The sequence below is a fragment of the Fulmarus glacialis genome, unplaced genomic scaffold, assembly GCF_000690835.1.
Source record: "Fulmarus glacialis isolate BGI_N327 unplaced genomic scaffold, ASM69083v1 scaffold15144, whole genome shotgun sequence".
NCBI lineage: Eukaryota > Metazoa > Chordata > Aves > Procellariiformes > Procellariidae > Fulmarus > Fulmarus glacialis.
This window is the reverse complement of record NW_009206209.1, coordinates 31,725-49,019: the sequence shown is the minus strand read 5'-3', so window position 1 is coordinate 49,019 and position 17,295 is coordinate 31,725. Positions and strand designations below refer to the sequence as shown.

Here is a 17,295-nt window from a genome sequence, read left to right as displayed (position 1 = left end):
GGGGTTGCCCCGACCACAATCACAATCACAAAACACACCCAAGCCACAGTAGGCAGGTAACTTTCTTGCAGTGAAGGAGTGTGCATGTAGAAAGTGGAAACAGCACTGGACAAAGCAATCTGCTCTCTGTCTCCTTTAGGTCTGATTTCTCTTGAGGAATTCAGCCAGACATGGAAACTCTTCACTTCTCACCTGGGCGTCGATGTAGATGACGGATCCCTTGACAAGTTAGTCCTCAGCATAGATTACAACAAAGATGGCCACATTGACTTCAATGAATTTTTAGAGGCCTTTCACGTGGTTCATAGACTAGAGAAAAAGGCAAACTCATGAAAAGGCAGAACTTCTTGTGCGCTGTCTTGGCAGCTCACTTTCCTGTCATTAGTCATAAGCAGTCTGGGAAACCAATTTCCCGACTGACAAACAATAAATGGGCTGCTCGATACAGCAAGCACTGCGGTCACTGTATAAGCCTTTTTTTAGTCCCTTCTGGATGATATATACCTGCTAGTAATGAGACAGAAGAGATAAAACCCCACTACTTACAGGATTATTGTGTCACTGCCACATCCGTACCTTACAATTTATCCTCCGCCTTGGTGGCATCTTCCCCCACCAATCTAATTTGTGAACACTGCCAAGGTTGCACCTACAAGCCCGTGGGAAGAGAAACTTTGGTACGTTTCTTTCAGCAGTCCTTAAAGACAGCTGAGAAATAGCGGTGATGACCACAAGGAACATATCTGAGGACGTAACAGGCACGACAGAGGCCTGCTGTGGACTGTCCAATCCAGGAGAGGAAAATAGGGAAGAACCATGTAGTTGAAATAGGTAGTTCTGCATTTAATCTGCTCTTTGCATGATGCAATGAAATCAAACCGTTCCAGGTCACTATCTATCCTCCTTGAAGGTCACAGACACAAGTTAAAGAACCTTAGTTGAAAGGTGTTTACGCTTGTGCTAGATTTCCTCTTGCAACTGGTTACTTTTGCCTACATTTGTTGGGGTTTGGAGCTAAGAAACAGTCGTAACTCGTCACCTTAATGAAGGCTAAATCATAGCATGTTAATGTAACATACGATAGATCACAAAATAAAGCTTTAGCTTTCACAGTAACATGTAAACGTGGTGTCTTTTTGCCTGTATTTTGGCATCCTACGCATATCAAGAGTACAACACACTTTTCCTGAAGATTAACTGGACTTCTTTAAAACAAAAACATGCGTAAGAACACAAAAGTAAACAAATTTTTATACTACTGAACCTAAATATTCTTGCATATAGTTAAGCATAAATTCTTTATCAAGTAAAGAAAACTAAGAAGTTCCAAAACCTCAATTTTGGAACACAGCAAGCTGGAAGAGTCCAGTGCCCCCAGCCTCCCCCCAGACTGCAAGCCAATATTCCCATTCCTGCAAGTACCCCCCTGTCCGCTCCTGGGGGGAGAGTAGGCAGATCTGGGCCGAATTCTCTTGCATATTGCGCTCGGAAAGCAACACACTGATGTGAAGTGCAGCCAGATCAGGAGCTCTTTGAAAACAGTATTACCTAATCCAGCCTTAGTGCATACAATGTGCACAAAGTGCTTTTTGGGTAGGAGAAGGTTCTGGCCTTGCCCGTCTTTAAATTTTAAAAGCGAAAGATAAGCTAAGTAAAGTAGCTAGGTTTTATTTAATAACAGTGTTGAAAGTACGAAAAAAAAGCATCCTTCCCAGTTTATCATCACAGAATGTAACAGCAGCCCGAGCTTACAGTACTGCAGTCTTTCTTAAATCTTACTTTCTACAGTTAAATATAAAATATTTTTCCAGAAGTATTTTGTAACTTGACAGATAAATGAATAAACGTGCACAAACTTACTTCTATTGCCTGGGGGGGGAGAAAGAAAAATCTTTAATAGTGAAAACAAAATTTACAGTAAAATTTTAATGGCATTGGTAATATTGGATGTGTATTTTTAGCATGCATTGGTTCTGATCTATGGGCTGTGGGGATCGGTCCCAACTTATTCCAGTGGAGTGACAAAAAGGCTCCAGCTAAGATGGACAAACGCCACGGTGCGCGGTGGGATCTCACGTCCCACCGTCGGTTTCCTTGCTGTGGGCACGAAGCAACAAGGGGAATGGGACGGGGCAGCTCTGGAGTCCTCCTTTGCCACCACCCCCGAGAAGAGAGGACAAAACCAGGGTGCACAAGACGACGTGGGAGCTCAGAAACATGGCTGACAGCTTCCAGCTTCGATGTCCCCCTCTAATGACATGCTCCTGAAGCTACCCAGCACGAAGCTGAAGGATGCTTGCCTTGAGGGATCACTTCCTGAGAGGGGCTGGAAAGGTACGGATGCAACGCAGTGCTTCACGCAGTAGGCAGTGAGAAGAGGCTTTCAGCGATGCAGTACTGAAGCGTGAGAGGAGCTGAGTCATCGAGCCAGAAAAGAAAAGAGCCTGCCCTGTCAGCTGCTAGCGGCACACAGGAGCCCCTTACCCCTAACAGAAGAAAGGGGGGTGGCAGGGGGAGTAACTATGAAACATCTAATGCCAGGAATAAAAGCCACTTGAGAGTAAAACTGGGAGTGCGAGAGCGCCCAGCTATTTGTACTTAAATCCAACCTGTTCAAGCTGAAGCTCTTCTTCCATAACCCCACCCCCAATCTTTTTTTTTTATCCCACACTTTCATGCAGCGGCTACTTAACGTTCCAGCTGTGAGCAGTCCTTTGAGCAGGGACTGAATCACCCTGCAGCTGCGTGCCCAAGCTCCTGCCCTACAGGTGCAGTCAGTCTTTACACCACTAGTGGCATCTCTCCCACCTTCAGGGCACCTCTGCTCCTGCCTCCGGACCATGCCAGAAAGTGCCCAATGTTGGACCTGGACTGATGGGTCACTCGAGCCCCTGGCTGCGGCCGGAGGGGTGACACAGTCCCGCAGCGCCCCATGCCCGCAGGGGTGCAGCCCAGGTGTTTCGCTACCCGCCACCGAAAATGGAAAGTTACGACTGCTAGGGACTGTGCAGCTCACCTTCGCCTCCCAGGAACAAGCAAAGGGCTCTCTCCCTGAGCAAGGAGACCACAATTAGCAGAGCAGAAGCCAGACAAACTTTGTACCCCAACCACTAGTTTTCACATCTACTTGTAGGAGCAGCAGCAGAGGGGGATTAATGCCACTTTTGATCTGTCTAGTTTGACAAACTCTTGTCCTTCGCACAGGAGCAGGGAGAAGGAAGCAGCCGTGAGGCAGCGAGCAGGGAGGGTGCTGGCCTGCAGGAGCTGGTTGGGGCGAGCACGCGGTATGTGCTCTGAGCTGGACACAGCTCATTATTCCAGCCAGTGCCCCTGACCAGCCCCGTTTTCCGCTTGCAGGCATGCCTGGCTGCCCCCAGAGCCCTGTATGTGCTTCTGCCCCCACAGCTGCACACTGCTTAGGGCAGCAGTGCCCGTCAGACTGGAAAGACCAGGTCTCAGGTGGGTCTACTTCAATTCATTAATGCCCTTGTTTCTGAGGCACACCATGTGTCTGTTTACCTTTGCCTTCTTTCCATAAATGAGTTTTCAGGGACTTGAAGTTGGCCATGTCATCCTCTGCTGGCTCCCCGGGGAAGCCTGACAGCCAAGTTGTGCCTCTGCCAATTAGCTCAGCCCTGCACAAACTGCAAAGTCATCACGTATTTTAACTGGGAGCACACCCTCTGCTTTGCAAAGCTTAACACATACACACACACGGCTGGATCCTCAGCAAAGCAGGGGAGCTATATAAAACCTTATTTGCTTAATTAGGTTTGCACTAAAATGTGACTCTCCAGTTGGAACGGTTCTTCGGTCCAAACAGTAATGCAGCAGCGAGTTGCAGCTGTGTCCGACCTGGAGGTAACACGAGTTTCCCTTCCATTGGCCTTGTGTTTCAAAATCCCACCCTTCACCACCAGCTACCTAAACTCTTCAAATTACCACAAAAATACTTTCCAAGTGCCTGCACTCCATGAGATAATTGATCATGATGATCATAAACGTACCAAAACCTAGGTCATACTACGAATTTCAAATTAAAGATACCAATGATACTCCCATTACAAAAAACTGTTGAGGGGTGTCCAGATATGTTTGGCCATAGGCTCGATTGCTTTAGACTTTAACGCAGCTGCATGTGAAACCAGCTACATCACCCTTCTTGTTTCTGAAAACAAGAACACATTGTCAGTAAAAAAGATAAATAAATTAAGAGTCTGAGGGAAAATCATCTTGCACCTCTCACAATCTAGGATTCAACAAGAAAAGCAAAAATAACTGCTACTACTGACTTTTTGTATGATACCACATCGAACAAGAAGCCATCACACGGGCTCTTGTGTGCTCACACTCTGCACTGTCACATCTGTCTGCTTAAACTAGACAAAGGATTTTACTTTCTTTTACTGGGAAACAAGCTAAGTGATCTCCCATGATACATATGAAAAGGAAAAAAAGCCAAAACCATAATGAAGGCAAAACCCTACGAAACAGGCACCATGCCAATAAAATGACTTCCACATCCAAGTGCTAACTGTACCTGAACCGTACCTTTACACTAGCCCCTCAACAGGCCCACAGTTTTCATGGTGGTTAACCATGCCTCTCTCAGGGCATCCAGTCCAAGGGCCCCTGGGTCCAGGGGAGTCCAACTCTCCCGGTCTCTGCAAAAACATGGTATCATCTCCTGAGGCCTCCTACACCTTCGCTCTCTTGAGCCAGTGTCCAGACGTTGTTACAGCAGCAGTGACTCTGTAGAGGGTCAGCAGGTGGGGTGGCACTGCCATTGGGAGCTTAGCCTCCCCAGACCATGGGTGCTGGCGACTGGCAAGTGAGGCAGGGGTTTACTTCCCTCCTTTCATCAAGGTATTTCAGATATCTGTATAAAACTGGAACCAAAAACCTCATTCTCAAAAGCACCACGTACTATTGTTAAAAAAAAAAAAGTTTTCAAACCCTGTAAAAGCAGCATAGGTATGTTTTGAAGGAGTGGAGGGGGGTCTCAGAAATATGCTTATCAGGCTTATTAGCACAGAAAATACTTAATTTTTACAGGCCATATCTGCTCTTTTCCCCTCTACCTGGCAAGACAAAATCGCTCTGATCTCTCTGCTCGCACGGCGGCAGTGCCAGCACACTGCTGAGGGAGCCTGGGACCACAGGAGAGGCTAAAGCTGCAGCCACTTTCCCAAGCTGTCAGCCAGATGCGTGCTGGCTGGTGGCAAAACCAGCAGTGCCGGCACAAGGAAAACCACAGCCGATGCCTGGGGTAAAGCAGGGTTTTCCCCTCCAGAGGCAGCCTACCTCCGTTTTCAGTTTAAATGGCCATGGAGCCATTTCCCTGCAGGACACACCTATTCTTGCAGCAGCTCGGAGCAGCCACAGAAACTGGTTTCCAGTGGGCAGATTCAAGGCACAGGCACTAACCTGGGAGGCGTCTGAAGGGAGACTTCCAGGCAGCCCATCCCTAACTACATGTGACAAGTGCGACTTCAAATTAAAAAAAAAAGAAAAAAAGGAAAAGAAAAAAAAAAAAAAAGAGAAACATCAAAGCTTTCCATAAACTCATGCTGGGCTGGAAGGGTGGCAATTATGCCATTCTTAACTCTGAGGCTATTTGCAAGGGAAAGGATTGGGAGACTTGGAAAGGGTGCTGGAGTGGAAGAGATTTATCTTGCTCCATTCAGAGGAAAGGATTACAGGCATAAAATTATCTGTCACCTTGAAGAAGCTGGAGTCTTGAGATTTTGCCTCCAAAGCCTTCGGGATGCAGGGAAGGAAGCTATTTTGTTCAGATTAAAGACAGATGCAGCCTCCTGAGAGAGGCTATCTTCTCAAATTAGTGGATATTGTAAGACATTTGTCTCTACTGGCATTAGCCCTGCACTGACTAGGTGCAAATGACATGAGAATCAGGATAAACGTGTATTAGAAATATCACCTGGTTATTTCAAGTTATTGCTATTCCTCTAATTTACATTTCCCTGGATGTTTCACACTGTGCATTAGTGATTCACAATGATGTACATTTACACACAGCAGGAGAAAAAAATTAATGAATTCCACCACTTCCCTTATTTGGGAGACTTTATGCCTGAGATACAGCTCCCTCGTTTTATTATGCCTTTTGATCTCCACAGAGTAATCTATTTTCCCCTTGGCAGAACTGTATAATTCTTGCTAATGTAATATGAATTACATTTATGCACTTTGGGCAGAATAAGCCTCATTATTTGTTATTTCTCGCACACTCTCTTAAAACCAGGCCAAATTCCACCTACCTGTCCCCCGCAGGTAGGCATGCACGTAGCATGATGAGCAGTGTAAAATGCTGAGGTAGTGCACAGCACACATACATGCAGCAACTAAATCAGAGGTTCATGACACGAAAATGGGGAGAAAGAGCTTCTGAGCCTTCCCTCCCGCATGAGGCATCTCTTACTGCATCGCACAGCCTGTGCTAGGCAGGAAATCATGTAAATAAATAATTATGGCTTTTGTTAGGTACGTCATGGTGCCATAGGCCCCACTTGGAGCACTGTCGTAAAAAAAGTGGCAAATTCCTGTGGCTACGTCCTTCTCCAAGATACTACCAGTAGCTCCAAACGATTTCTGAAAAGACACAAGCAAAGAAGTAAAGAAAGCTAGGCGCGCATGCTTATTTACCGGAAAAACCCCACCACGCTATGATTTTGCATTTGTGCTGAATACTGAAAGCAATTCTCCTTTCCCTCATGAAAACCTTAATCAGGATTATTATAGGACCCACATGACTTAGTTGGATCAGTGTAAGTAAATGAGGAACATATAACTTCACAGATTTTTGTCCTTTGGGGGGGCGGGTGGGATTACTCAAATATTGGTAATTCTAATGCCTTGGTAAAGCAAAACTTCACTTCAATCTACCCACTTACTTCAGAGCTTGTTAGCCGCTACAATTTTATTCCCTTTGAATCTCCCACAATTCTTAAATTAGTTTTCCAAATATATTTCCAGAAGATACTTAAGTGATTTGGTCTGTCTTTGTAGGGGAAAGAATAAGGATAAGATCAAGCTCATCACACATACTAAAAAAGGAGCAGGGGACAATTTTCAAATGCAGAGGCTTCCCACCACTGCCCTTTGAACTCACCAACTCCTGCAGAAAAAGGTCATTGGCCAAGTGCACGATTTGATCCACGTGGATGATGCCCCCGATGCTGTTCACCTCGATGTCAGAGAGGAACGTGAGAACAAGAATAGCTTCCACCAAGAGCTGCCTGTACTCAGGCTGGGGTACGTGGTTCAGCACCGACTCCACGTGCACAGCAAACTTAATTTCGCACGGGGTCATCTGGCAAGTTTGAGTGGAAACAGAAAGAAAAACTGACAAATCCAAAAGACTAGTTCCCCACATCCTGCAACCACTTCAACATATGCTCCTCTCTGCACATGGGGGTAGACTGACTGAAGCGAACAAAATGTTTGTGCAGCTTTAGCACTTACAGAAACTTTTTGTGTTGCTAGGCCCTGATCCTGCAAACAGTTATGCAACTTCCAGAAGACTGCTCCAGCCCTGCAACCCATCACACACACATTTTAGTTACATACAGGACTGCTGATGCTTAGCTGGCAAATTAACTCTTTGCTCCTCATGCTGCAGTCTCACGCACTCTGCCTTGTAAGTATCTTTCTGGCATCGCAGGTTAGTTGCAAAGCCAGAATTATTGTTGAGTTTTAAAAATAACCACCTGCTTAAGAGCAAATGCTTTTCCACACAGAGATGTAGCTATATTGTTTGTAGAGCAGTCTAATTTGCACTGGCATAGCTGTATGGATGTTATGTGGAAGGCTGCTGCCTTAGGAGGTTTGTTCTTTTTTAGTTTGATTTCTTTAAACAGCAAAATTAGATACTGTCTAGGTCTGACAGGCAAAAAATATAAGCCTATTTATCTACACAATAGGAATAAATAAAGCTCTCCATTCTGCAAAAAAAGGTTTAAATTTGGCAGAAAATTCCAGCTCCTCTCTTCAGCTGTTACCACCATCCCTCAGAAGAAAAGGAAGCCAGAGACAAATCTGAGGGAACCAGACAGGACAACAGTCTCAGGCCCACAAGCACCTCTCTTGCGCTGATGGATTACTGTTCACAAGAGTTTGTTTTATAGATGTGTATTCAAATCTTGTCAGAGTGCCTAAAGACAAGAATGGCAATCCAACTAAGGAAAAAAAATGTAAGGAAAGGTTATGGATTTAAAGAGTCAAAGCTTTGGTTAGAAACAACCATCCTTAATTGGTATTTACTTTTGAGACTGTGATGCCAAAGTACACTGGCTACTGTTGCAGCATATGAAAAAAAAAGCTGCAAGCAACATGTCTGCCTCATTCCCGCAAAGCCGTGCTCTCTCCTCACCCTGCCCGAAGGACTGCCATCAGCCACCCTCTTTCAAGCACTGCTCCGTGGGCGCACGGGGTCAGTGAAAGTGTGCAGAGGGGCAGGCTCGGCAAAGGGGAAACCTGCCAGAAACCTGCCCCCAGGCCTGCCTGGCAGGAACGCATCTGCACAGCCCCAGGGAAGCTGGCAGAAGTGCTGAGGGAAGGTCCAGATCTTCTAACCTTCTTAAAACCAAGGATTTGCAACAGCAGCCCCACTGCAAACGAAACATTCAGTCATGGGGCTAGAAAATCGTTGGCATTTTACTGTACCTCTCTGGTGGTTGAAGAAGGAAGGACATACCCATCAATGGACAGACCATGGCACTGAAACAACAACATTTTGACAATGAACAGAAATTACAGTTCTTACAAGTAAATCTGAGTGTTCTCTGATACCAGCCAATGTAACAACCCTCAGTTAAAAAGACCAAACACAAAACCCCACAAAAAACCCCAAACAACAACAACAACAAAACCTGTTAAAAATATTATTTCACTTTTGCTGAAGAAGTAACTATGTAACCTGGCAAATGTTAGAAATAGCCTGACATGACAAGCAGAGCGCGTGCGGTGTTCCAGTCCAGCTACTGAAGGGGAGGAAAATACTTAGAGAGCCACTACAGCAAGAGACACACAAAGGAGGAAAACAAATCAATGAGAATATTCTGTGGGAAAGGATGTAGAAATAAAAGACAATGCAAAAGCACAACAGACCACGAAAGTGAGAACCTTTATTTTTTATTTAAGCTAAAAAAAAAAAATTTAGTCACGTGGTTCAGATCTAGGGCACCACAACTCAAGGATTCCTTGTCAACATGTTGCGGTGCTTGGACATGGGCCACCAACAGTGGGGGAGAGGTGGTGTTAGAAATACCAAGTGGTGTACAAGAAAAGAGTGACAAAACCTAAATGGTGAGAAGGCAGGCTAAGGAATGACATTTCTGGGAACCTGAGGTACAAAAACGCACCAAGAAGAAGAGAGAGCTTTTATGAATAGTCCAAAGAGAGTTTAAGAATGAAATATTGAAGACAACTTAAATAAGCACAATTGATTTTAAGAGCCAGAAAACCATTCCAATACTCCCAGCTATTACGTTAGGTCAGGACAGAAGTGATGCTCACTCTGCTGAAAGATCCCATTAGTAAATAGCCACAAGGTCATATATGACTCGTCTTGGCTGACATCAACACTAACAGCTTCAGCATAAGTGATTTTAGAAGGACAACCAAAATCAAGCTGAGCTGGTGATGCACATTTTTCCCAACTGTGTAGGCATAAACAGCTCAGTGCTGCAAGGTGCCAAATGCTGGCTTTCATCCAGCAAAGCAGAAGAACAGGTGCATAATCACTTTGAAATGAGTAAAAATTCATAATTCCCCTCTCTTCCTTCCTGGAGAGCTGCTTCAACACATTTCCATACCCCTGATCTCCAAGGTGCTGGCAAGGATTACTTTTCACTTAAAAACAAACAAAAAAATGTTAAGAATGCCATACAGCCCAGAAGAGCCAGCAAGAGATCTCAAGACATTTTGGAAGAGTCAGCGCAGTTTCCTACTTCACTCCTCGCAGCCTTTCTGAACTGGAGCACACGAACTGCACTGCATTGCAGTGCCCCTCAGCAGCACTGACCACAACTTGCATTAGGCCATGGGTGATGCAAAACAGACAGCGGTGGAACAGAATCGTTCAGCCAAAATTCAGCGCCGGCAGTTTCATAGAAAAATGCACTTTCAAACAAACACGTGAACTTGTGTTAACGGAGCTCTTTTATGTTCAAGAGACACACTCCTACTAATGACTCTAGTTTCCACCGGTCTTCCAGCTGAAGACCAACTTCAACTCCCGGCAACACGCCGCCTCTGGACCACCACCTCCCCAAGTTCCTTACAGCTTGCTTGCCTCCTGCCCTCCACAGCTGTCAACTTACCTTCTGAAGGATTTTCCACACTTTCTCATAAAAGCCAACAGGAACTCTGTTAATAGCACCATCAAGCCTCCTTCTGCGCAGCCACTGCCCTTTTCGGTGACCCCAGCTCGTGTCTCCATTGGAGCCACTAGGAGAAGTACTAGTGGGAGACGATGGAGTACTGCCCCTCTGTAAGAAACATTAAAGCCTTGGTTAGTCGCTTTCTACCACCCCAAGTGCCACTCCTGGTGAATACATCACTCTGTTACAATGCTACCTCAGAACCAGGGAAAAAATACAGGCCATGATGTCATACAAGATGACGGAGCAGGACTGATCCCTTTCTCTCCCCTTCACAACAAGCTTCACTTCTCCAGTACTTCAATCATTTCTCAACAAAACAGGCAAGCAGTTCAACAAGGCATAACCCAGTAAACTTCACTGCTTGGTTCAACACAGGGCATGACTATTTCAACAAGCATGAGTTGGCTGCCAGGGCAGTGTCACTGGTGTGCAAGATGGTGGGATTTGCAGGTAGGTCTGACTCAGACTTCGGGCTCAGAGTTGTATGAGAACCAAAGGGTCCATGAATCTAGCAAGAGAGGTCCTCCATGCAAAATGCTCCATTAAAGTAAGTAGATTTAAAATTGACTTCATGGTCATGTAATCATCGTGCCTGCCTCTCTGTAAGTATCACTCTTGTTTCCTTTATTGTCACTATTGCTCTATTATTTTACTCTACTAGTCTTGGAGACTAAATTAGGCAGCAAATCATCTTTGAAGCTGTGGCACTACCACCAAATTCTTTTTCCCATTTCCACACATGCAGTCTGCCTACTCTTTGCACTCCCAGAGACCATGCTCTTCCGTTTCCTCATTCCTTTTTGCACACCTATTATTTTCAGCCCAGAAAGGACTTCACTGACAGCCCCATCTCAAATCCCATCATTTCTGAGTGAGCAATTACCTAATCAAGTACTGGGGAAAGTGGGAAATAAGAACGAAACTGTACGTTTGCAAAGCATAGGCTCACTGACTCTACGCAGCCAAGATCTGCAAAAAGACCAGCAAATGCAAAAAAAGTCCATATTCACTCCTGTTCTATCAGTGAGGCATAGGTGGTGTTCCCTTGATGGCTTGATGCATGCTATTCCTTTCCACTGCACACTGAGACAGACAGAACTTCCTCTGTTGTGCAGAGCGAGAGGATGCAGGAGGCCAGCAGGAGGGTGGGTGCCAAAGTAGAGAAATCCATCTGCACACAATAATTAATCTGGCTACTCAAGTGGTTCAGAGAAGCAAAGATCTCCCTGAACAATTCTGTGCACTTGAATCAAACACACAGTTGAAACCTGCCTTTCTGGTATATGGGAAGAGAGAGGCAGCAGCAACCTGGCAGTTGTCAGGCCAGGCCACGGGGCTAGTGGTGCTCTGCAGTTGTGTATTTAGGACACTTGGAAGGTGTGCCATCGACAGCAAGCCTGCAGACGCAGAGAACCATGAACCACAACCGCCAGTTTAAAGTGCACGGGTAGCTGCAAGCTCTCCATCTCCTCATGACAGATTTGGAGCCTCAGACTTACTTTAAATTGTTGAGGTTTTTTCTGTTGGTAAAATATTTAAACAATTATCTTCCTTCTTAACAGCAAGAGCTGAAGAAAAGCTACTGTTCTCTGCCTTGAAAGAAGATGACTGCCTGAGGAGATACCCATGCCCATAAAACCCCTGCCTCAGCAACCTGAAGCTGTTCTGGGTTTATCAATGTCCATAGACTGCCAGCATTTATCAACGCTACATTACTTTTAAAATCTGATGACACCTGTAATGTAATCCACCATCAAGTAGCTAAATCTGCTATAGTGCTTTATCTGCTACAACTGCTTAAGCTTCAGAAGAACTAAGTGGATCTAAATGCGAGACTCAACGTCTATTAAAAGATTACTAATGAGAATTGGTTCCCAATGAAGATGAACAAAACAAAGAGGTAGGGTTTGAAAAGAAGTTTTTATGCAGGAGAAGCCACAGGAGGTGTCTAGAGCTAAGCCCCTCGCACACACACGCAGGGTGAAGAGCAGGTGCAGAGCTGCAGATGGTGTTTTACCATGGAAGCGAACATGATGCTGGGCATGGAGTGGCCCTCACGAAAAAACTACAGAACAAAACCAGACACCAACATGTCAGATAGACAGCCATGACAGAACAGGATGCAAACAAGGTTAAGCAACCCCTCTGTGCAAAGACAAGAAACATGGAATAAGCTCAGGTACTCAGGGGAAAACTGTGAGAGCCCCTGGTCTCTTGCAGTGCTGCACTTCAGCTGACTTTGGGGCACCTGCTGCCGATTCCCAGGGTCACCACGAGGCAGACCCCTCCGCGCCAGGAGCCGCCTTGGTTGTGGCGCAGCCACTAGCTTCCCACGCCATCCATGGAGCTCCAAGCATGGCCAACACAAACTGCCACAGTTTAAGATGCATGCAAAAGCTTCCCTGTGACTCAGGGCTGGGAAAAAACCCCAAGCTCCCCACTTCCATTCCCCATGCATTGCAATGTCAGCAGCTTCTCTTTGCACGAGAAGGTCATCTTGCTGCAGAAAGTCTGTGGGCTGCCAACTGGCTGGGCAGCGCTAAACAAAGAGCTGCAAGGCAAAATTTTCGCTGAAATGTGGATGCACCACCTCAGACTTACAGCACTTTTCGGTAACTGTCCGCCCCAAGCCATGCCTCCGAATTAATTGTTAATGGTTCAGACCCAGGCAAAGGCTTGATGTTCAGACTCAAGAAACAACGGCGGCAAACGAAAGAGCTGCAGTTGCTCAACACCTGAGCTCTGGTGCAGCGATGTTAGTGCCAGTACTTGAAATGTTCCTTGTAACACAAATTTGACTCCCCCTCGCCCCCCCACCCCGGCAAAATGACATTAAATTAGTATCTAGTGAATTATTCAGAGAATGCAGTGAGATGTAGCAGGAAGCAGCATGAATGGCAAGGTGGGGGGAACAAAAATAAAACCAGCCAACTCCTCCTCTGCGCAAAATATTAAGTTTCCATCTAATGCAAAAGCAACCCTGGAAATATATTTCCAACCTCAACAAGTGTTTCAAGCTCAAGCCCACCTCTGTATTTAAAACAAAATAATGCTGCCACCTAGTGCCTAGTCCCTCTTCCTTCCTGGAAAGGCCCTGAAGTCAGACACCTGCCGTACGACCATGAGCCTCGCTCAGACTGAACCCCCAAAGTCACTTCAGGGACGGTAGAAAGCAGCTAGCAGCACCTTCACAGCCACAGCTGTACCATGAGGCTCGGCCATGACCACGCTCAGGCAGTGGTATGGCTCAAACATGGTGACCAGGTCTCGTGAGACAGGCATCATGCGTTTCACAGGTGCCTTTGCTTCCCTGCCTGATCGTGTCCTATGAAGAATCATTAATGGAACTTTATTGTCACCATCAAACACTCCATGTCAAGACGATGCAGAAATGCCACTTCTTTCTGAAGGCTTATCAAGCAAATCCGTGTCATATAATCAAAGGAAAACATCACATACTTCCTCAGAAACTTACAGAAATGGCCTCAGATTAAATGAATCAGGCTTGATAAGCTTTTAGAAGAGAGGGTCTTTTAAAAATATGTTTCTAATATAGAATCACAGCATGATTTGGATTGGAAGGGACTTTTACAGATCATCTAGTCCAACACCCCTGCTGTGGGCAGGGACATCTGCAACTAGATCAGGTTGCTCAGAGCCCCGTCCAACCTGACCTTGAACACTTCCAATGATGGGGCATCCACAACTTCACTGGGCAACCTGTTCCAGTGTTTCACCACCCTCATCGTAAAAAATTTCTTCCTTATGTCCAAACCAAAACTACCATCTGTCACTTTAAATCCATTGCCCCTTGTCCTGTCATAACAGGCCTTGGCAAAAAGTCTCTCTCCACCTTTCTTATAAGCTGCCTTTGCATACTGAAAGACCACAGTAAGGTCTCCCTGGAGCCCTCTCTTCTCCAGGCTGAACAACATGATGCTGTTCATTCTTATAAATGTATTTTACTTGATCACTACCTTCCTATTTATCTAGAGCAAAAGAAAATTACTAATAGAAACATAGAAAAAGAGAAATCAAAACACTCGTAACAAAACATTCTTCATTCTTATAAATGTATTTTACTTGATCACTACCTTCCTATTTATCTAGAGCAAAAGAAAATTACTAATAGAAACATAGAAAAAGAGAAATCAAAAACACTCATAATAAAACATTCAGTCACATTCATTCAGAAAATTTTGGAGGTATTTTCTATGATATTACTTCACATGCTCAGTTGCTGTGTACTTTAAAGTATTGAACTTATATATATGTATTTTCTAGCAGTAATCATCCTCCATTCTTGAAGAAACAAAACAGGAAGAAAACAAAACAAGATTTCTTTTCAAAGTGCACCTTTTCCAAAAGGCACGTGGACAACATTAGCAATTTGTGCAGAGTATAAAAATGAACAGTTTGCATGAAAGCTTCACTTTGTACATCTGACCTTTCCTTAGCTAAAGGTGATTAAAGAGCTGTTTTAAAGTTGATGCCATGAATACATTAGAGTTTGTTCAAGTTCTTCTATATTCAGTGTGTGAAACAAGAACAAAAAAGGAAGTACATTTTTGGAGGAAACATCCATTTACTGCCTTCTATTTAGTGATCAGCTTCAAATCAAAGGATCTTTGGAAATTTCTGTCATTTACCAAGAATCTATTTGACATTAAAAATGGTCTCATAAAATTAACACACAAAAATCTAACATAACACAGTACCAGAACAGCTGCACTTTCTGATGAGTACTGACTGAAAACCCTCACCTGCTTCATCTCACTCTTCAATTTAGTAATACCACTTCTTTCTGTTTTGGTTGCTCCAGAATGTCCCATTTCATGAATAGAAATTGCAGGGCTAGATGAAGAGGAATCTACAGGTCGCACTAAAAGAAGCAAATGGACATTTTTAAAATTCTAGGGGTAAAAACCCAGAAGTTAAAGATAAAAGCATATCCTTTCACAAGTGTACAATGCTCTCGGTCACAGCATCCTTTCAAATCACGTCAATAGTTCAAACCTTATTATATCAAGTCAGGGGCCTAGATCCATACTTGGATATTGGGACCTGATTTTCCAAAACACTGAGCAATCATAGCTTCAAAAGACATCAGAGTTGCAATGAGCTTGTGAGGGTTTAAGAATGAAGGTGAGAGACAGCGAAAGTGCCAGTCAGGAATATCTGGGCATCACAGACATGCTCCTTGAAAACAGGTTAGATATGCCCTTTTTATGGTCTTCATTCAGTCATATAAAATTTCTTAATTTTAAAAGTTTGCCTTCATATCACTGAGAATTGATACAGTCTTATTTGAGTGCAGGACAGCTTCCATCATATGTGTTTTGTTTATTCCACAGCAGACATACACAGGTACTGGCCACCCATGATTAATAATACATCACCTATACCTCTATTTTACCTGCCAAGAGTAGATTCCAACTTACAAGACAATCTAACTTTGTATTTATAGTTCTCACTTAACAAATACAAGTACCCAAGTGGACAACTTACAGCTTCTTTCCACACCAAACTCTTTTCCACTGAGAATATGGTGTAGGAGATTTTTCATATCAAAGGGACTTAGATTCATCAAACTCTCTGAAGCTTCTTCACCTAGTTAAAACAAAACAAAAAGAAAAAAAAAAGACAAACATCACTATAGGTTGCTTTATAGATTGTTTTCCTAAGTGAACTGCTGACTGAATGAAGTTCAGTCACATTTCCCTTGTGGCTAGTGCTTCCTTTAAAAAAATAGTATGTAGAGTCACATTTCAAAGAAAATGCATTTCAAGACTAAACACCAAACGCTGCATGGAAATAACGCTATTTGCATTAGTGAACAGTATGCTGCAGCTTGTGTGAAACCTCAGTGAAGCTGATGAAGAGAAAGCAGTTGCTCCTTTGTAGAGCAAGATCGCTTGGAAGGGCATTACAGCCGTCTCCCAAAAGCAGATGACATGCAGATTTAACTTACAGAACTAAAGTTATCCGATAAAGAAATGCATGCATGTGGAAGGCTTGTGTTTTATTTGATTAAAAGATCATACTTGTAAGTGAGAGAGCGAGAAAAAGCACATACATACATGAGCACACGTGTGTGCACAGACAAATCTCCCATAGGAGAACATGGAAAAGGCAGCAATGAAGCTGAGGGCAGTGTACAAAGCAGCTGGCCTTTAAGGCTAAGGAATAACAAAAGGGACCCCGGGAAAGAGAGGCTTTGCACTGTGAACAAAGCAGCTTCCGCTATTCAGCTACAGGTTTTGGGGAAACAGGGCTTTCCGTACATTCTTCATACAGAAACAGAATTATCCCAGAGAATTACTTGGCTCCTTTTGTCAACTTCTCCTAAGGGAGGAACCTGCCAACCCCCAGTGGTAGCTAGCCACTCAAGTTAGAGAGCAGCAGTGTCCAAAGCGGGCTGAATCTAATCAACTCCCAGGGACCCCCACTTCACTCCAGAAGGGAGAAAACCAGGGGAGACCAGAAAATATGCTTCCACAAAGTTATCCCCCTTTAGGCTGTGCTAGGGCATTAGAAACAGTAACGAGAGCTGAGCCACAAAAATATGGCCCAGATCTTGCTCCTAAGTGTCAGCATTTGACTATATATTTGTCACATTAACTTGATTACTTTTCATGACTGCTGCTTCTTAGACTTCTGACCCCTTTAAATGCAGAAAATTCTTCAATGATTTTTCAGATCTCTCTTCAATCATGATTTCTCTCTAGTTTCACTTTTCCAAAATGAGTTTTAGAACATTTTTGCCTTGCACCACTTGTTGTTACTTAATTCTTGGGTTTTTGTAGGGCGTATGCAACATCTTGGGGCCCATGAGAATTTTTTTCACTGACCTCCTGGCAAAATAATGTATTACTAGCTGAAATCTAAA

General features: G+C 44.2%; 1 protein-coding gene across 1 annotated transcript in view; it reads right to left on the bottom strand.

The window, feature by feature from the left end:
* Positions 1 to 6,438: 6,438 nt before the first annotated feature.
* PHKA2 (phosphorylase kinase, alpha 2 (liver)) overlaps positions 6,439 to 17,295 on the bottom strand; it is a 37,565-nt gene continuing 26,708 nt past the window's right edge. Inside the window, exons 25-31 of the mRNA XM_009575670.1 lie at positions 15,915 to 16,016; positions 15,170 to 15,288; positions 12,424 to 12,471; positions 10,344 to 10,511; positions 8,686 to 8,739; positions 7,133 to 7,333; positions 6,439 to 6,612 (exon numbers count right to left, since the gene is read on the bottom strand). Coding sequence (XP_009573965.1) covers positions 6,439 to 6,612; positions 7,133 to 7,333; positions 8,686 to 8,739; positions 10,344 to 10,511; positions 12,424 to 12,471; positions 15,170 to 15,288; positions 15,915 to 16,016 — 866 coding nt within the window. The remainder of the gene's footprint in view (positions 6,613 to 7,132; positions 7,334 to 8,685; positions 8,740 to 10,343; positions 10,512 to 12,423; positions 12,472 to 15,169; positions 15,289 to 15,914; positions 16,017 to 17,295) is intronic.